Source organism: Antechinus flavipes, chromosome 5, assembly GCF_016432865.1.
Source record: "Antechinus flavipes isolate AdamAnt ecotype Samford, QLD, Australia chromosome 5, AdamAnt_v2, whole genome shotgun sequence".
Lineage (NCBI taxonomy): Eukaryota > Metazoa > Chordata > Mammalia > Dasyuromorphia > Dasyuridae > Antechinus > Antechinus flavipes.
Window position 1 is genome coordinate 160,466,504 of NC_067402.1, and position 21,287 is coordinate 160,487,790.

The 21,287-nt window shown below is 35.5% G+C and overlaps 1 protein-coding gene across 3 annotated transcripts in view; it reads left to right on the forward strand.

Moving 5' to 3' along the window:
* The window catches only part of DCLRE1C (DNA cross-link repair 1C), a 53,808-nt gene that overhangs the window by 22,690 nt on the left and 9,831 nt on the right, over window positions 1–21,287 (forward strand). For 2 of the 3 annotated variants that reach the window (XM_052000436.1, XM_052000433.1), the window contains exons 11-13: window positions 2,656–2,710; window positions 13,262–13,350; window positions 19,610–19,707. In XM_052000436.1, coding sequence (XP_051856396.1) covers window positions 2,656–2,710; window positions 13,262–13,350; window positions 19,610–19,707 — 242 coding nt within the window. The remainder of the gene's footprint in view (window positions 1–2,655; window positions 2,711–13,261; window positions 13,351–19,609; window positions 19,708–21,287) is intronic. The other variant, XM_052000434.1, reaches the window with a different exon arrangement.

The window sequence follows — 21,287 nt, forward strand, 5'->3', positions numbered from 1 at the left end:
AGAAAAAAATTAAAGAATAACATAATTATGTAATCAGTAGTTATAGATCACTTGTTGACTCCTAAGGTAAATCTTCAGCTGTTTGCCCTTTTTATTTAGCCCTGAACATATCAAGTGTTCTTAAAGAGAAGCAAATATTGAGATAGTAGTTTTGTATAAGGCATATGATAAATGTAATTGTCATAGTGGTGGTGGTAGTAATTTATTTTGAGACTCATCATCTACAATCTCTTAAGTGTTATGGGATTTCATAGAAAAATTATTGAAGGGTTAGAATAATGAAGTCTGCATTAAAAAAAAGAGTTGAGATTACCTGAATTTAGAAGTAGCAGATGATAGGGAGCAGGAAGGGAACAGAAATAGAACTAAAAGTAATATTTGTGAGAAGTATTAACTAGGAATGTCTGATCATTGAGTAGAGTTCAGTTTGATGAGTGTTGAAAAGTAAAACTAGCTGAGTGGTATGTATAGGTTCTGGACGGCCTTAAGAAGTTTGGAATCACAAAGAAGTGCCATGATAAAACAGTTGAGCCTGGTGGTAGTTAGCAGTATGGTTTGGAGGAAAAAGTTGTTGGATGTGAGGAGAGCAAATGAGACTCTGCTGCGATAAAGAGTGGGTTCTGAGAATTCAGGCAAAGGAGAGAACTTTAGGAATCATCTTGTTCAACTTCTTCATTTTACCTATGAAGGCCCAGAAAGACTAAGTGACTTGTCAGAGTTGTGTTATTGGGATAGGACTTGGAACAACATGAATTTAATGCCTGCAACATGACTGGATTTTGTTTCTAAATCTCTGTAGGGCCTTATAGAATCCCGAGTTTTAATGGAGTAATCTTTGGAAAAATTCCAATCTAAGCCATTATCTTTAGGGCATGGTAGAAATCAGCAAAGAGATTTTAGTAACTATTAACCTGATTAGTACATGTTAATTGGTATCCCATAGGAGCCAGTTTCAAGTCAGATGTTATTTAATATTTTTGTTAGTGATCTGGATAGTGGAATTGAGTATACTTATCAAGTTTCAGGAAGCTAATCCACTGGAAAACATTTAATTCAAAATCACTGTTGTAGGAGTTTAAAGGAAATGGAAATCATTCCCAGAAAAGAGAGTTAAAATTTGATCTGGATCTTGAAAAAGATTAGAATTTGGACAAGGGAAGAGAGCAGAGGAGCAGAGCACATGAGATGGCAGGAGCACAAGTACAGAAGTGGGAAAAGACAAGGCTTGTTTGGGGGACATGGAGTACATTGGTTGGGCTAGAACAAAGGATTCACATAGGGGAATAATGTAGAAATAAGACTTGAAAAATTAGATTTGAGAGTTTGTGGAAGGCTTTAGATGCTGTCTTCATTAGTTAGAACTTTTAACTTGTACCCAGTTGGAAGGATACTGAAAGTTTTCCAGTAAGTAGAATATCATGACATAACTGGAATTTTAGGAAAATTAGTCTGGTTTTTGTGGATAGGATACATTTTAAAGGGGCTAGAATCAAGGGAATAGGGCCTCATGATTGGATGTGAGGATCAAGGAAAAATAAAAAATTAAAATTTTAAAGCAGGAGAATGTTAGGATCTTGGGAGAAGTGACAAACTTAATTTGATATGAGTTTGAATAATGTCAAGATAATGATATAGAAACATATAGCAGACATTTGGAAGTGTAGGGTAGGAATTTTGGGAAGACAAGAATGTGTGAGATTTCCCAGCAGATAAGAGAAGAGCAGAAGCATGATGCAAAACGAGAAAATTCTTGTGTTTTGCATTGGTTAATCATTCAATCAACAATCATTTATTAAGAACCTATTAAGACCCAAAATGTGACAGCATCATGCTAAGAGTTAGGGATATTAATACAAAAACGGGATAATTTTTGCTCTCAAGATGATAACATTCTACTAGGGGGATATAACATGTTTACAGAAGAGCAACAATGAGATATATGCAAAATAAATGCAGTGATTTTAGAGTGGACAATTAACACTTGGAAGAATAAAAGACTCGAAAAGAAATTGGCACTCAAGCTAACTCTTGGGAATGCAGAGGCGGATGGTAGAATAAGGAAGGGTGCATACCATTTAATCAATATGGAAAGATAGTTGGAGCTGGATTGCAATTGACTTTTAAGTTCAGAGAAGTTTGTTTTTTTATACTAGATATACTGGGGAGTAACTGAAGCTTCTTAAACAGGAGAAGGAAGTGGTTCAACTTTTATTTTAGGAAGATCATTGAACATCTGTGTGGATCATGAATGGGAGAGGGACCATAAAGTCATAGATGTAGAGTTGGAAAGGACCTTAGGAAACAACTGATCCAGCCTCTTCACTTTATAGGTGAGGAACTAAAACCCAGAGAGGTGAGGTGTCTTGCCAGGTAGCATGGCTACTAAGTGTCTGGAGCAAGATTTGAATGCAAGATTTCCCAACTCCAAATCCATATCCCTATCCACTATACTTTGCTACTTCTTGTTTCTTGCATTTATGCAGGAGGAAAAAAATATTTTATATACTAAAATTTCTGAAGTTTAGTCAGACATAAAAAAGTCCCCCTGTTTATAGGTTGATTAAATAGTGAAGTCAGCTACCCTGGGAGAGCTCAAAATTTTGATGAATGTGGAATAACAAGGTTTTTTTTTTTGTTGTTGCTACTTTTTCTTAGAACTGGAGAGAGTTCGTATAGAGCTTGTTTTTCATTTCATTCTTCCTACAGTGAGGTAAGTTGACAGTGGGTGGCTTTAGTGTCATTGACTTTTAGGCATATATTTGCTTCTGTTATTCAGATTTGTTGTAACTCATAAATACTTATATTGATTTATTTCATGGAAGGAATTTCTTTATCAATAAAATCTATTTAAAATTCTCTAAAATATGTTATTACCAAATATGATCTCCTAATTTTATTTAGGAGGCTTTCTGATGTAGAATTTATCTCTCTTATAGAATCATTACATTATCATTCAAAGGAATACTCAATAGTAACCAAAATAATCCCAATACAACTTTATACAACAATATAAGGAAATAGTTTTCTTAAAAAAAATTATTTCCAATGTGATTGCCACTAATTTTCATTTTTTAAAACTAAGACAAGTTAATGCTTCCTCTTTTATGAGGAAACAAGTTCAGCTTGCTCATGTGTGGAAGTAAAATGAAATAGACTTGGATGATATTTGCTGTGACAGCATAATTTAAGATTTTCATTTTAGAATGTTAAAGGCTATTTTTTTCCTCCCAGTTACAAGTCCTACTTGGACTGTGGTTCCAGCTGATTGTAATGTGTCACAGCCTCACTGTAAGGCATCAGTCATCAGTGTGTTGAGCCTCAGGTTTTAGTTGATGGCTCCCAGTTCAAATCCTCATTGAACAGTCATAAACTGAGAATCTCAGTGTTGGTAATCTACCTGACCCGAAATGCTCTCTCCAACATTCTTATTGCTGACCTTGTGCAAGTCATTCATCTTCTTTGTAAATGGAGAGGCTTAGATTAGAGAGCCCTTAAGGCCCTCTGATAACCGCCTCTGATTCAGGGATCCCCAGTAAGTTGGTATTCTCAACCTGTAACTTTAGTTACCTTAAGAAATTGGGGGAAAATAAAAATACAATTATGAGATGCCAAGTTATCTATTTAGGACAATGACTTTCCATAAACAGTATCATATTTGACAGCCCTCTTAGTAAGATGACTTTGCAAATAATAGAGCTAAAATGAGAGAGAGAGACTTAAGGAAAAGACCTTAGGCTAGAAATACAAAATAGTACAGTTATAAAGTTTGTCATAAAGAAAAAAGGCTAAACAGTAGAGAGTGAGAAAGCATAGAATGAAGTCCCACATGGACAAAAATAAAAAGTATTTTAAAAAAGGAGACTAGATAGTAGAACAGTACTTTACTGTGAAGAACGAGAGAAAGGTAGACCTCACAGAAGGGAGTTGGGGCCTTTGGTGGGAGGGATCTGTTTTGTCATATTTCCCAGGAAGGCCAAATGGACAATTATATTTTGACATTTTATTACCAAAGATATGTTTAATAACTAAACATCAGTCATTAGTTACAAAGACAATATTTCAAGGCAGTTTTTAAAGTGATAAATTCCTATGGTGTAATTCATGCCTTTCTCAATAATTTGAAAATTTGAGTAGAATTCAAAAGCCATACCCTTTGATTTTTATCTAGTTTGCTCTTGGAATGTCTTAGGCTGCCTGTCTCTCTGGATCATCTATCACATTTCTTTTCATATTCTTTTTAGCCATAGGTGGTCTCTGTAACTTATCCAAAATATTTAAGTTAATCTCAGGACAGGCTTTACTTTTTGAAATTTTCTGAAACTAGAAACCCTGTTTTATTTTGTTTTTGTTTTTTTGCTCTGTACATGCAGCACTAGAAAGAGAAGGGAGGAGTTTTACATATAGCAAAGTCACAATAGTAAGAGCATAAGAACATATATATTTGCTTTACCCTTAACAGCTAGAATTAGTTTCCTATCACCTGTAGAATAGCAAAACAGCTCCTGTCCCTTTATTTTTTCATATTAATAATTATATTTTATGTACATTAATAAAATTTTATCTTAGTTCTGGGTAGTTTCTTCTAGTGCCATCATCCATCTCCTGCCTTCTTTCCCTCTCCCCCTCTCCCCCCCCAAAAAAAATCTCTAGAAACTGAGTATTACAGTAGTCACCAGTTAACAACTGTTCCAACCCAAGGAACTCGATGCCTTATAGAACAGAATAAATATGTGTGTATATATAATATGTATGTATGTATCTATATATTTAAACACATTTTTTTATGAGTTTGACTTTTAGAGATTGTATTTTTATAAATTGGGTGTAGGTGAATATACATACCGTCTCAAAAAATCTTAGTGCATTTTAAAACTATGAAACTTCTGCTTTGTGGGAGTAGGTTTTGGAGGAGAAATACTTTTCTATTTGTGTTACCTTTTCTTTGTAATTCCTTATTTTGTGAGAAGAAGAAATGAATTACTGAATTATAACTGTCCTTTTTTACTTTCCTTGAACTACATCTTGAATTTGCATCTACTGTTTGTATGTGATTCATAAAAGAAAAAACCTACTGTTTGGTTGTGATTCATAAAAGAAAAAATGGTAGTCAAATAAAGCATTGTTTTCTATTTCATAAAATTTTTAAAAGTTTAAAGGAAACTAAATTTTTTTTTATTATAGCTTTTTGTTTTCAAGATATATGCATGGGTAATTTTTTAGCATTGACAATTGCAAAACCTTTTGTTCCAATTTTTCCTCTCCTTTCCCCCCTTACCCCCCCTTCCCCCAGATGACAGGTTGACCAATGCATGTTAAATATGTTAAAGTATAAGTTAAATACTATATATATATATATATATATATATACACACACACACACACATGTCCATACAGTTATTTTGCTGTACAAAAAGAATCAGACTTTGAAATAGTATACAATTAATTTGTGAAGGAAATCAAAAATGCAGGCAGACAAAAATAGAGGGATTGGGAAGTCTATGTCGTGGTTCATAGTCATCTCCTAGAGTTCTTTCGCTGTGTGTAGCTCGTTCAATTCATTACTGCTGTATTGGAACTGATTTGGTTCATCTCATTGCTGAAGATGGCCGCATCCATCAGAATTGATTATCATATAGTATTGTTGTTGAAGTATATAATGATCTGGTCCTGCTCATTTCACTCAGCATCAGTTCATGTAAGTTTCTCCAGGCCTCTCTGAAATCATCCTGTTGTCATTTTTTACTGAACAATAATATTCCGTGATATTCATATACCACAATTTACCCAACCATTCTCCAATTGATGGGCATCCATTCAGTTTCCAGTTTCTGGCCACTACAAAGAGGGCTGCCACAAACATTCTTGCATATACAGGTCCCTAGGAAACTAAAATTTAAAAAAAAGTTTTAAAATTTATTTTAAACTTAAGTACAAAATAAGAAAAGGGGAAAAAATTGCTATGTCCACAGCAGGATACAAGAGAGGATTCAGTGTAAAACATTAATTTTCGTTTCAAGAAAATGTATATAATAAATTCTACACATTGGTTTTTAAAGCTGTCCATCTTTTCTTTGCTTTTTTGTAGTGGTTTTTGTTGTTGTTGTACTCCTATGCCCTTTTTACTTTATTTTTTTCCTTCCCTCTCAAAAGAAGGCTGCAGTTATTAAACATGGAAACCTATCTGTACACACACACACACACACATACACTCACACTCTCACATATATATAATCTTGGAACATTTATATATAAATGTATATATAAAAATTGGAACATAGATGGATTTGTAAGGTCTGTTATAGTATAATCTAAGATATAAATATCTATAAACATACATATACTCATATATAAATACACATATCTATTTGAATATATACTCATATACATGTATGTAGGACCATATTGTGTCTATTTCTACTTGCTATCTGCTTATCTGACAGTGGATGATTTCTTTCATAAGTCCAAGTCTTTTCATTTTTTTCTAGATTACTACTGGCTCATCATTTCCTACACCACAGCAATCTTCCAATCCAATCTTCTGAGAGGTTGTCTATGAAAGTTTCTTTTTTTAACCAATTTTCTGTATTCCTTCTATTCTTGCTTTTTTAGGTTTTATTTATACAAGAAAAATTTAATTTAAAATAATCCAAATTGCCCATTTTATACTTCAATGCTTTCACCTTACAGTATGGTTTATGGTCTAATACTACTGAATTTGCTTCTTTACATCTTTTCCCCTGGTTTCTTTTACTTGATCTTTTGTTCTTCTAATTGAACTTTATTATTTTTTCCTAACTCAGATTTTTTTTTTCATAATTTAATAAGGATGGCATTACAAAAATAGATTTGTCAGGTAAAATTGTCATTCTAAAAATTATTTATTTTTGCTGAGGCAATTGAGGTTAAGTGAGTTGCCCAGGGTCATATAGCTAGGAAGTGTTAAGTGTCGTAGGCCAGATTTGAACTCAGGTTCTCCTGACTTCAGGGCTGGTGCTCTATTCACTGCAACACCTAGGTTCCCTTCATTTTAAAAATTATATTGCCTTTACCTACCCATGAACAATAAATACTTCAATTGCTTAGATCTAACTTCTTTGTATAAAAAAAGTTTATATTTATAGTTACCTGTGTCCTTTATGGCAGGTATACTCTTAGGTATTTATACTGTCTAGCTATTCTAAATGGTCTAAAACAATTTGACTAATATGGCAGTTATGTAGTTTCCCTATTTTTTTCTTTTGATTAAATCCTTTTTTTTTCTCCTGAGGCAATTGGGGTTAAGTGACTTGTCTTGGATCACACAGCTAGGAGTATTAAGTGTCTGAGGTCAAATTTGAACTCAAGCCCTCTTGACTTCAGGACTGGTGCTCTATCCACAGGACAGCTCCTTAGCACCACCGAGCTGCCCCTGATTAAATCTATTTTAACTTTAACTTTGTCTGAAATCATGATTGCTATCCCTCTTTTTTTAATGATAAATTCTACTTCTGACCTTTATTTTATGTTTTATATGTATCTCTCATTTGTATAGCATTTCCTTAAAACAATTTACTGTTAAAATCTAATTTTTAATGTTTTTTTATTTTATGGGTAAAATCATCCCATTTACATTCTAAGCTATAATTACTTATTTTCTATTTCCCTCTTTCCTATCTTTCCTCACTATCCTTCTCATACTCATATGTGCCTTCTTACTCCTCTGCTTGATTTTTGCTTGCCACCTTGCTCTATCCACTTCCCTAAAAGCCCCTCATTCTCTTTCCCCCTATACATTTACCTCTTATTTTCTGAATTTGGAAGACTTATACTTTTATATATACATATATATATATATATATTTCCTTATTTAACCTATTTTGGATGAGAATAAGATTTCAACACTACCCTCTACTAATTTCTTTTGTATCACTTTTTCCTTTTTATGCCTCATTTATATGAGATAATTGCTCCTTTTATTTCTCCCTTCAGTTTTTTTAATCATCCCATTATAGTCAGTTCACTTCAAGCTTTTTGTTTAAAATACCCAAAGAAAAATGACTCATAAAATAACTGTTAATATTTTTATATACAAAAAATAAACAATTTAACCCTATTGGTCCTTAATGTTTATATTTCTCCTGGAGGTTACATGTCAAATTTTCCCCTAAGTTCTGCTGGTTTTGTCACAAAAAAAACCTGAAAGTCTTTAACTTCATTCGATGTTCTTTTTTTTTTTTCCTTCCTATTCAGGATTACACTTAACTTTGCTAGGCAAGTTACTTTTGGTTGTTACTTGAGCTCTTTTGCTCTATGAAATATAGTATTCTAAGACTTAACAGTTTTTTAGTGTTGTTGCTGCTAAGTCTTGTGTAGTCCTTGTTCCATGATGTTTAAGTTGTTTTTTTCTTGTTTCTTCCAAATATTTTCTTCTTACTCTGGGAACTTTGAAACTTGGCTCTAATATTCCTGTAAATTTTTCTTCTGGGATTTCTTTCAGTTGGCAATTAGTGGATTTTTTTTTTTTCCTATCTCTGCTCTGTTTTCTTTTTCTAGATATTCAAGGCAGTCTTCCTCAATGATTTCTTGAAATGTGATATTAGAGTTTGCAGGCTTGATGTGGTGTAACAAACAAACTTCTTGTACAAGAAGTAACGGTATAAGACAATATAAATCAACATGGTGTTGTAAAAGGTTGCCAGAAGTCCTAGAAGGAGAGTATGTAAACAGCAGTCACACATACGCCTTCTTCAGCAGCCAAGAGATAGTCCAAAACCAATCTATTGTCCATTGCTTCACATATCAGGGAATTCAATCATCCCCCCAAGTTTTTGAAGTCCTGCAAAAGTCTTTTTATGTGTTAGGGAATCCAGTGATTCCAGCAGATTTTGAAGTTCCGTAACAGTCTTATCATTTCTCAGAAAATCCAACGATTCCTAAGGGCTTTCAAGTCTTATGTCTCAGAGAATCCAATGATTCCTGAGGGTTTTCAAGTCCTACAACAATCTTATCATGTTTCAGAGAATCCAATGACATTAAGACACTGCTCCAAAAACAAAAGAAAGGGGGAGTCACAGGTAACTCTAGAGAACTTCTAAATCTAACCCTTTTTACTATTAACTTCTTGATTTTTGACAAAGATGCACTGACTCTGGCAGACAGGTTTTATAACCCACCGGAAGGGCAGTGTCCAGTGTGGGCAGCTCCACTATCTTTAGATAATCGCCAGGTGATGTGGAGAGACCCAGAAAGTGGTAAATGGAAGGGACCAGATAGTCTAACTGCTTAGGGGAGAGGGTTTGCTTGTATCTACAGGTGGAGAAGGAATCATTTGGATGCCAGCGAGCCATATTCACCTTGTCCATCACAGAGATGGAGCAGACCCTTGAAACGGAGGAAAAGACCCAAGAAATATCGGGTAGTTCTGTTGCTGATTGTGCTCACCATCGAAAGAACATGGCAGTTATGGCGTTTGACTCATGGACATAGAAAATTGTTGGACTTCAAAACCCTCAGGAATCATTGGATTCTCTGAGACATGATAAGATTGTTGTAGAACTTCAAAATCTGCTGGAATCATTGGATTCCCTAACACATAAAAAGACTTTTGCAGGACTTCAAAAACTTGGGGGATCATTGGATTCCCTGACATGTGAAGCAATGGACAATAGATTGGTTTTGGACTATTTCTTGGCTGCTGTAGAAGGCGTATGTGTGACTGCTATTTACTTACTCTCCTTCTAGAACTTCTGGCAATCTTTTACAACACCATGTTGATTTATATTGTTTGTTATACCATTACTTGTGTGTACAATTCATGTTTGTTACACCACATCAAGCCTGCACTGACTGTGGGGAGAGTCATCACTAATAGCCTCTGCGTTATTGCTATGTGCTTGTATAATACCTCCCATGCTGATGGATTTGTGCATACCTGTTTCTAATAAGACCCTTTAGCCCAAAAACTCGCTAGCAACCCCCAATTCCCTTTGGTGCTTTTCATCTCCTTTCCTGAGATGTCAGGGGACTCATGATCACCTCTTTTTCTGTGCTTTCACCTCCTTTCCTGAGAAGTCAGGGAGGGTGTGATCATCTCCCCTTGGGGGTTCTGACACACACACACACACACACACACACACACCCGCCCCAAAGGAGTCAGGGATGGCATGACCACCTGTGTTCTAAAACAAAAGAAAGTGGGAGATGTAATGGGCTGAGGCTCGAGTTGATGCACTGAGGTCCCAAGCACGTGAGGCTAAATAGTAATTGGACCATACTCTACTAATACTTGGAGAAAGAATGGCCCCCACCCACTCTTTGTGCAAGTCCTGATGTGTTGTATAGGAAATGACGATTTTGGTGGGTGGAGACGGGGGCAGAGAAGGAAGTGGAAAGAGAGACTGCTGGCTAGCATCTTGATACAGCTGCTCACATTGTTATCGCCACCTCCCTTCACCTCCGATTCCCCTTCACCTTCGATTCCCCTTCACCTTCGATCCTTCTTCACCTCCGATCCTTCTTCACCTCTACTAAGAATAAAGATCGACGATTTTCCCCTAACCAGAATTCTTGACTGGCTGATTTTAAAATACACACTCATCACAAGAGTTTTTTTTTTTTTTAAAAAGTTTAAATATGTGCAATTCTTTTAAACATAGTTTCATATTTATCATGTGCAAGAAAAACAGATCAAAGGGGAAAAAATATGAGAAAGAAAGAACAAACACAAAAAGGTGAAAAATACTATGCTGCGATCCACTTTCAGTGTCCATGATTCTCTCTCTGGATGCAGATGGCATTTTCCTTCCTGACACTTTTGGAAATGCTTTGAATCATTATATTATTCAGAAGAGTCAGTTCTAACACAGTTGATCTTTGTATAATCTTGTTGCTGTGTACAGCAATAAATCTACAATGTTCTCTTGGTTCTGCTCACTTCACTTAGCATCAGTTTGTGTAACTCTCTCCAGGCCTCTCTGAAATCATCCTGCTCATCATTTCTGACAGAGCAATAATATTTTATAACATTCATATAACATAACTTATTCACCATGGGCATCCACTTAATTTCCAATTCATTGCCAGTACAGACTTAGTAGTGAGACAGTTGCTGGGTATGCATAGTTGTATGGATGAGTTTTTTTTTAATCATAATTTTTAGGCAGTCCAACAATTCTTACATAATTTTTCCTCAATCAATTCTCTAGATCAGTTATTTTTCTAATAAGGTATTTTACATTCTCCTTTTTTTTTTTTCAGACTTTGATTTTTTAAAAATTATTTCTTGGTATCTTAGAATGTCACTAGCTTCTTTTTGCCCAATTCTATTTTTCAAGAAATTATTTTCTTCATTAAGTTTTTGGTTCTTTATTTCAAATTGGTTGGCTTTCGTTTCATAATTAAAAAAAATTTTTTTTTTTTGGATTGCTCATTTTTCTTTAATTTTTCTTTTATCTCTTTTGTTTGATTTTTTTTTTTTTAAGTTCTACAAAATCTTTATGTCTGGGACCATTTGACATTTCTCATTGAAAAAGTGTTTTTTTAGTTCTATTAATCCTCCTCTGAATATGAACCCAGATCTTCTCTATCCCATGGTAACTGTCTATGGTTGGGTCTTTCTCCTTTGCTTGCTTATTTTTTGTTTGCTTGTTTTTAGTTTTATTTTTTAGCAGCTATAAGTGTGGTGAAGTTCTAGTCTTAAGGTATGGTAAATAATGCCCCAGGTCTCAGGTCCTTGCTACTGTGATTTTTGAAGTCTGTTCCAGTGCTCAACCTTGGGCTCTCTTCTCTGTTCCTAAGCCACAACTAGAGCCGCTGTGGATCTGTCCCACATATGAGCTCTCTCCTTGTGCGCCCCCTAGTGGCTGCGAGCTATAGCTAGCCTCTCTCCTCCCGAAGGCGAATATCCTCGCCTGGTATTCTGCAAGGCCCCTAGCCAAGAGGATCCTATCCCTTGGCCACTGCATTCACCAGCTGTGGGGTGGCTGCTTCTTACCAGGAAATGGCAGCATAACTCCCGGTGCATCTGGTCAGCACGGATGCCCATGGGAGGTGCTTCATTTTCCTGCTCAGCTGTCAGGTCCCCACGGTAGCTGCAGGAAAAAGAGTGCTTTAGGTTGAGATGGTCTCCATGTTTTGTGGTTTGTTGATTCTTCAGAGTTGGCCTGGAGCTGCTTACCCTTCTCTTAGGTTGGACCTTGTGCTCCTGGAGAGCTGGTCTTTCCTGGGGTTTTGCCCGTTCTTAGGAGAACCTGACTTTTATTTATTTGCTGCTTCACATTTGCTCTGATGCAATATTATATCTTAAGTTTTCTGACCTCCTCTGCCATGCTCTCAGATTCCTCTTAGAAACTGTAAATTAAAAATTTCTAAGTAAAGAATTATCTCATTTACTTTCCTCCTTTAATTAAAATATGTATTTCCCTTTTTTTCCTGCAAGGCCATGGAGATGTCAGATCAAAGCTCTAGAGCTGCAAGGGGACCCCAGAAGTCATCTAACTCAATCCAGTCCCCCCATTTTACAATTGAAGATTCAATTGTAAGGTTCATCAAGGTTAAACAGCCTGTCCAAGATCATAAAGGTGGTGAGAGTAGACTGTGGCTGGAGCCAGAGGCCACAGTCTACTCTCACCACCTCTATGATTTTGGACTAGGCTGTTTAACCTCTTAAGGTCTCTTCAGTGATGTTAATGCTTGCAGAATTGAATTGCCTCTGATAAAATCATGAATTTGGAAGAGTTAGGGTGCAAGCATTGCTTTTATACCTCACATTCTACATTTGTAAACTTAAATACAGAATGGTTGTGGAGAGCAACCTGCACTTTATACAAAATACAAAGTACTCATAAAAACAACCATATTATTCCCTTTGTGTGTCCATGAATTGCATTTAGGTTAGAGAAAATCACAGCTTTTGAAGAGCTTCTGGATGTTGTACCTTTAAAAAGGTTTGCATCCCATAACAATGACTATACAGACAGCAAAGTTATAAGATTTTATGGTACATGTGGTTATTTATTTAAAAGCAACAACTAAATTCTAAGAGAATTAAAAAGGGGATGTATCTGGGTGCTGAATCTTCCTGAGTAAGGAGGCAAATAATGTGCACAAAAATAGGATTTATTCAACAAACACCTGAGTCAAAAGAGTCAAAAAGAAGATTCCTTTCCCTTATCTTCACTATTTCCTGGGCACAGTTTCTTATGAAGCACTACTTGTTAAAGTGGGACTTTTTTCCTTTTATTTTCCACTAGTGAATCATTATTTTTTTTTCCTTTTCCATTAGATTAAGGATTTCTTGAGTTACATACGTCCTGTGAATGTGTATCCAAATGTCATTCCCTTGGGTGCAACAATGGATAAAGTGGTAGAAATGTAAGTAGAGAGTTTTAAATGAGCCAAACACTAGATTTTGGTGTCACTGGGATGCTTGGTTGGGAGGTTTAAGCTTTTCTGTGGAATTTGGCCATAAATTTCACTTAATTTAAAATCTTTGAATCCTATTTTCCTGTTAAGCTTACTCAGACTGACTTTCTCCTTTTCCCCTTTTGCTCACTGAGGTACTAGGAAAAGTTCATTTTGTTTTTCCTAAACAGTCTTTTGCTTAGAGATTACTCCTCTCCCATGAGTCACTTTTCCAGCCCTCTTCAGCCAGAGACAAAGATGGATCTACTTCTGATCTTTCCATCACCCCCAGACATACCAATTCTGCATTTAAGAATTTTGAAATCCCCTCATCTGACCATAGTCAGTTGGCTTTCATCTCTTCCCTCCGCCTTCCTTTACATAACTGCACTCTCCATCTGTACACTGTCCCCTTGCTTCTCTCCCAAGCTCTCTCCCCCACCCCAGCCACCTTCTCTCCATATCCTGACTCCTGCATAGAACAGTTCAACTCTACCCCGTTGTCCTAGCTGGAACCTGCAGCTCCTGTGTGTCCTGTCAGTGATGCCCATTCAGGGCTTGACTTTGGGTCACTTCAGCGTTTACCACCCTCAGCCTTACATACGTGCTGCTGAAGGAAAACCATTTAGTCATTCGGACTGGATCCCCTGCAGATTTGCTGCTAGACAGCTATCCCAATCTCCACAGCAGCTCTTCATCCTTCCTCAAACCTCCCCCCTCTCCCCACCCCGGTCTTCAGCTGAGAACCTGGCCTCATATTTTCAGGAAAAAAAAAAAAAAACCTGACAAACTCCTTTCCCCTCTTCCTCATTTGCTGTCATTCAGGTGCCTTCTGCCTTTCTTCATCTATCACATGGTGAAAAAAAGGCTAACCCCTGTCACTTCTTCAAGAGATCCCATTCCATCTGATTTCTAACAGATGGGCCTCTGTCACCCCATCTTTCACTTATTTTCAGTCTCTCCTTCTCTACGAGCTCATTTCCTACTGCCTACACACATGCTCAGTCTCCCTTCTGAAAAAACCTGCCCCCATTTCTGTCCTATTTCTCTTGCACCCTTTCTAACTGAACTCCTCAGAAAGGCTGTTTCCCCTGTAAACTTCTCTCACTCTCCCCAATCCAGCTTCTGGCCTTACCTTCCACTGGAACTTTTTTCTTCAAAGTTACTCATCTTTTAGTTGCCAAAGAAAATGGTCACTGGGCTTGGAGCAAGGAAGACCCAAGCTCAGATTTGGCTTCGGACACCTGGAGGCTATGACTCTCTGAGCAGAGCATTTAATTTCTCCGCCTTGGTCTCCTTATTGGTAAAACGGGGATGAGGGCACCCAGCCTTAGGTCTGTTGTGACGGGAGATGAGGTGGGTTACAGAGCACTCAGCAGAGTGCCTGGCATACCTCGGCTGTCTTGTATCAACACCCTCTGACCCTGCAGACTGCTCACTCCTGGTGGATGTGTTCGTCTCTGGGTTTGTGTAAGGACATCCAGATCACATCTGTAATCAGAGGTGCTGTTCCTGGCTCTGTGCTCGGCCCTCTTCCCTTCTCCCTCTGACTTCTTCACTGGGTGGTTTCATCCGATTCCATGGATTTCATTATCAACTCTGCTTTCCAGCCCCTTCCTACCTTTCCAGTTTAATACCACCTTGTGTCCTCTTCAGTCAAGTTAACCCTGACCTGTTCTACAAATAAGGCACTCATCACTTAGATTCAGGCATTCTCTCTGCCTTTCTCTCATATTTTAAACACTTTCCCTCCTCCATGCTGACTTCTGCCCTCCCTGGCTTCCCTATTTACTAGGAAAATCCCATCTTCTATAGGGAGCCTTCCTTCTGCTAATTATTTCCTGTTTATCCTATACATAGTTTGCGTTGTATAGATTTGTCTCCATGTTGTCTCCCTCATTAGATTGCAGACTTCTTGAGAACAAGGACTGTCTTTTGCCTCTCTTTGTATCCCCATTGCTTAGCACAGTATATGGCAATAAGTGTTTGACTGATACTTATATAAAATATATAATATGGTGCTTAACACATAGTAAGCATTTAATGTTTATTAATTGATTGGTTGATTTTTGTCTGTTACAAGCCAGTTACAAATTGTGAACATTTTGTTGGCCTCCCTCTTATTAGCCATCTTATATTTTTACCTTGTGGTCTTGTATAACACTTGTTTTTGACTATTTTTGTAGTTAATTTACAAAAATTTTAATTTAAATCATTTCCCCAAATATTTAAAACAAGCAGAGTTTACACTTTAATGAAACACCATAGTGATTTCTTAAAGTGAAAAATATTTTTGTATGCACATTCCAGTTGAATAGTCTTCTGAATTTGAATTTTTATATGTTCAGTTTTCTTAAAGCAGAACATGTCATTTAAATAAAGTCAACAAATATTTACTAAGACGCTGCTGTATTTGTAACATTACACTAGATTTTGTGAGGCATATAGAAAGAAAAATCTGTTCAAGAGTTTCTGTCTTCAAGGCATGTAGGAATCGGGAAGATGAAATAAACAGCTTTAAAGTAATGGGAAGTAATTTGAAACAAGCACATATCTCATTATTGTAATTTAACGTAGTCACCTTGATAAGTCATACATTTAGTTTAGCGATACTCCGTACAGTTTTGGAACATTTATGGATCACTAGGACCCCCATTTAACATTTCTAAGTATTGTTTAACCAGGAGATGGCTGTCTATAGTGCTGCATTCAGTATATCCCTTGGACATATTTTAATGCTGCCACACTGATAATCTCCATACATCATGTTCTTCTTCCCCTGCCTAGTCTTCCCACTTTATTAGCTTTCTCATTTTCTGCTGCTGGATTTGCTCTAAATATATTGGGGCAGGTAATGTACTTTAGTTTGTAAAGTGGCTGATGTAACTACAAGGGAATACACCTTTGCTATTCCATAATATCCAGAGTTCTACTTTGGCACTGTTTTTTATTTAGGTAGGGGATTTCACTTTCCCCCAGGCCAGTGATTGAGAGCAGTGTCATGCTAAGGTATCCTATTTATTTATTTGCAGCTGACTAAGCTATGTAATATAGTATTCCAAGAATCATTATATCAGTTTTTTGGGCTGCCAAACAGAACTATTTCCTGTGGAGTTTAGAGATTTATGTTCTGACTTCTGTTTCAGGAATACGCTAGTCCACATAGCCTTTCGGTAGCATTATAATAGAGTTAGATGTTTCTTTCCTGGGAAAAGTATTATATTTCTTTTAGAGTAGAAGTTATTTCAGGACCCTTTGATAAATCTGGTCAAATTTATGGACTCCTTTTTTAGAATAATGTTTTAAAATGCATACAGTAAAACCCTATATGTGCAGGTAGTTGGCTTCAGACATTTATTAGTTGGGTGATTCTGAGCAAGTCACTTAACCCTGTTTGCCTCAGTTTCTTCTGAGAATGAACTAGAGAAGGAAATGGCAAATCATTCCAGTATCTTTGCCAAGAAAATTCTAAATGGGATCATGAAGAGTCAAGCATGACTGAAAATAACTAAACAAACAAACCCACCTCCAAATAGGAGTTATGCTTAACATAAAAAATCATAGGATTACAAAGAAAATCAATTTTTTTAAAATATAGTTATTAAAATTTAAAAAATAAGATCCTGGACCATGGATTTTAGAGTTTGGCAGGGTCATTTCATTTGGTCTTCAGTTTGTGTCTCTGCTAGAAACATCTATCTCAATATGAGTGTGTTCGTGATGAATGCTTGCTCATAGAAACCAAGAGAGTCCCTATTCCCCAAAGGTCATGTTTCTAGAGAATTTAGTGCTAGCTGTATGACGTATAGGAAAATTGTTGAAAGTTACTAATCCCACCAAATGAACTTATTTTTATTTCTTGTATATATTTTTACGTGCTTCTGTATCAGATCGTGGCCAAGGTTTTATATTCTCTATTGAATCATTCATAGACCTTTCTCCTTTTTCAACTGTATACTGTATAGGGACCTAGCTTATGGAAATTAATTTGGACTCAAGAAAGGAAACACAGAAATATAATGCACATCTTTAAAGTATGGTAAAGAAAGAGCAATGCAGCCATTGAGAAAAGAGAATAAGATACAGAAGTCTTTGGTCAGTCTTTTCTCTAAGCTCAGTTACAAAAGTAGAGGTATCTTTTGGGATATAGATTCCTAAATGATCAACTTATTTAGGAAACTGTTGGAATAATTGAGCACAAAAATATAGAGGATCCTTGGTTCACTGGACCTTTGAGTCAACAAAACCAAACAAGCCACACAACTTTCTATTTGGCAAAGAATAGTTGGCTGTAGAAGCTATTTATAATGGTACTCTAAATTCTAATTTAGGTAAGATCAATATTTTTTAAAAAATAATTCTTTCATTTCTTTCTTTTAAAATGTTTTATTAGGCACAGACTTATGGTAATGATAAAACAATATTTCCTTTCTCAGTTGTCTGATAAACATAGTATTAATCTCTGACTTAATTGTTTGTTCTTACATTCCCTCAGTGGTCCTAGAATGTTCAGCAAGGGAAAGCGTATTCAATAGCTGGACCTGTTGAAATTTTCTATTTAACAATTAAGAGACTTCTCTTCTTCCTCCCCAAATAATGATGAAGGGGCGGAAACTCATTTAGATGTAAAGTTTTAGCATTTTGTTCATAAAAACTTCAACATCATTACTTTATATTTATGACTTCATGTATATATATAAAGCATGTATGATTTCAACAATATGGGTACTCCTTCTACTAAACAATAGATTATAATCCTTCCATACTCTAGTAGACTGTTTGATGAGTTGGTTTTGCCAGAATGTTTCAACACCTAGTAGCCGGCATTATGTGATGATTCTTTTCAAACTTAGCTAGACTGGTCCTCAGACAACAATTTAGTCAGAAATTCCAGGCTGCTAGCAAAACCATGTAAGAACCCAGGATCCCCTCTCTACCACAGTTAGGCATAGGAATATTACTTTAATGGAAGATATTGTAATTAAAATTCAAATAATAGCAGAATGTAGGGATATGAGATGTCACAAGATAGTGTGCATGTTACATTACTTCAGATGAGGCAGAGAGCGCTGCATGTAGGCTGAAGTTGTCTTAGAAAGCATGGACTTAAAGTCTTGATAGGAAGACTTTGGATTAGCAGAGGAAGGATGTTAGACTTGACAGGTGATGCAAGTAGTGTTGTGTTTGAGAAGCCAAGACTTATTTGGGGAACAATAAAGATATAGGGTAGATAATAGTATGACATAGGTTGAAAATACAGGCTTGTGCAAATTGATGAGGATTCTAAGGTACCGTGAAGTTGAACACTTCATTCTCAGATAATAAAGGACCCACTGGAGTTTCTTAACAAAAGACCAATATCATGGAAGTGGATTTTTTAGGAAGTCCAATTTGATGTTGATATATGGGGTAGATTGGATGGCAGGTGAATGAGAAGAAAGAAAAACAGTGTGAAGTCATTTATAGGAGTTAAAAGTACTTTATGAATGAGATGACCATTATCTGGACTATTAACATGATTTTGCATTCAAGTTACAGAAGGAAAAGAAGTTTCTTCCAGAGCTTATTTAGCATAGTGCCTGGCACATAGTAGGCACTTAATAAATTTTTGTTGACCGTTCAATTTCATTTTTATTATGTTTTATTTTTTATGTTTTCATGCCTTAAAATGTGATGATAATAATTTTTAAGATCGAAGAGTAAATTTTAACATGGGAAGTCTTTAGAAAGGAAAAGAAAAGGAAAATTATACCAATAAATTTAAAAATCAGTTACATAAAATGAAAGCCAAAATGGTACATCATGTTTCTGGAGTAGCAGAGGCGTTAAAGCTAAAAAACTTATAGGATACAAGTTAAATAAAGAATCAAAAAAGTAGGGATTACCCTCATCAAGGAATAGGACAGAAAAATCTCACTCCTTTGATGACCTGGGTTAGACGTTATCCTATAGGATCTGTAAAGAGGTGAGACCAAATATTTCTCACTTATACAAGAACCACTATAAATCTGAAAGGGATTTTGTGAAAAGGAAGTGAACTGAATACTACATACTACTTATTTTCTGTTGTTAAGTGTAAGGTTATAATTGTCATCATTTTATTATGATGGTAAAAGTATAATGTTTTAACTATTGGAACAGATTTCATGGAACAGATATATAAAATTTTAGTAGATATGCATTCCAGAAGTTTCCTTAGAAATTAAATGTATATCATGATTCTTTTCAGCTTAAAACCATTATGCCGATCCTTTTCTAAGATTACTGAAGCAAAGTATAAACCACTTGGAATGTTGAAGAGAACCAGAACAACATACCTTGAATCAGGTAAAGGGAATCTGGGTTCTCAGTGCCTAAGGAAGACTGTATTTTTTGATATATAATTTGGAGAGGAAATTGGATCTGGTATTTTGTTTACTTACTTTTCCTGAAAAAATAATTTTGTCCACATGTTTCTTCTATAATATAAGGACCAAATTGAATCTTTTTTTTTTCTTTAAGCTTATAAACATATTATGAGGATAAATGTTTGTATTTTTTAGTGCTTTGTATTTCTTGGAAATAAGCACTGCAAAATGGGACCAAGGCAGTGTGGAATTATATACTGATGTCATCCATTAGCTATGTGAACCCTAATTTGTACAATCATTGGGAACTTGTGTAATAATTTAAAAAAATCATTTCTGGTTTGGTTGAACTAAAATAATACAAATAATACTTTAGCTCTTCCTGTTTATCTTTAGTGCCTTTGTACTATCAAATGGAGAAGTGGGTTAACTTTGAAGCAAAATGAAGAATTTTAGGTTCTAAATTGAGTTGGATATGATCCTCATTAAAAAATAAATCCTATTGCTTTGATGCAAAAATGTTTTAAACAAAACTTTGTTCATATAAGGAGATACTTTTGAGGCAAAATTCTTGGAGCTCAATTGTAATTAAATTTCACCTATCACTTTGAGGTATGATCTCACATTGTTTTCTATGATTAATTCTTCCACTAGTTTGGAAGAATACCAGATAATACTTTATTCCACATTTCTCTTAAAACCAGTGTAAACTAAACCAGCAATACATATTGATAAGCTGGCAATATTAACAAATTACAGTGCAAAAATATTATGCTAGATTGGTGTAAGAAAAATGTAAATGTAAAAATCAGATAATCAAAGAAAAAAACAGTATCTTGACAAATGGGGTAATTTCATGAACATTAGTTGAACGTCTTAAAGAAGTAGCTAAAACCTGAATCTTGCTGACAAAAACAGAAGTCAAGACTAATATATGCCTGACATTATCAGGAGGGTTTTATCCCATATTTGTTATACAAAAATATTTTCTAACAGTAATTTATACATGATAGCTAGTAAGAAATCTACATATGTAAAGTTGTTAACATTGATGATTTATTAAATTGAATAAAGCATTTGGTGCTGGAAAGGAACCATTAAAGGTCATGTACTTTAAATCTAGCAAACCCCTTAGGCTGTATTGTGGCTGTCCACACTTGATCATAAATTAATATGTAATTGGGAAATATTTAACAAAATTCATTAATATATAGTTTTCTAAATCACTATGCAGCCACAGGTATCCTTATATATGATTTAGTGGTCTTGTGTTTATTTGAGTTTGATTTTACTGAGCTAGTTTTAATTCCTATTATTTATTGAATGTTAGGAAACATTTTCTGTTTATCCTCTGTCTTATTCAGTCATTGTTTGTAGGTTAGCCTATTTAGCACTTCAAACTTTTGTAGTTTATGTTTTTTTCCTACTCTTAATTCTGGCAGAAGTCTGGGTCAGTGAATTCTGACAGAGGTTGGGAGTATGTGTTTGATTTTCAAAATACTTTTAATATCTTTAATTAGATATATGTCTGGTTTTAAAATATATTTAATTTGGCTGCAA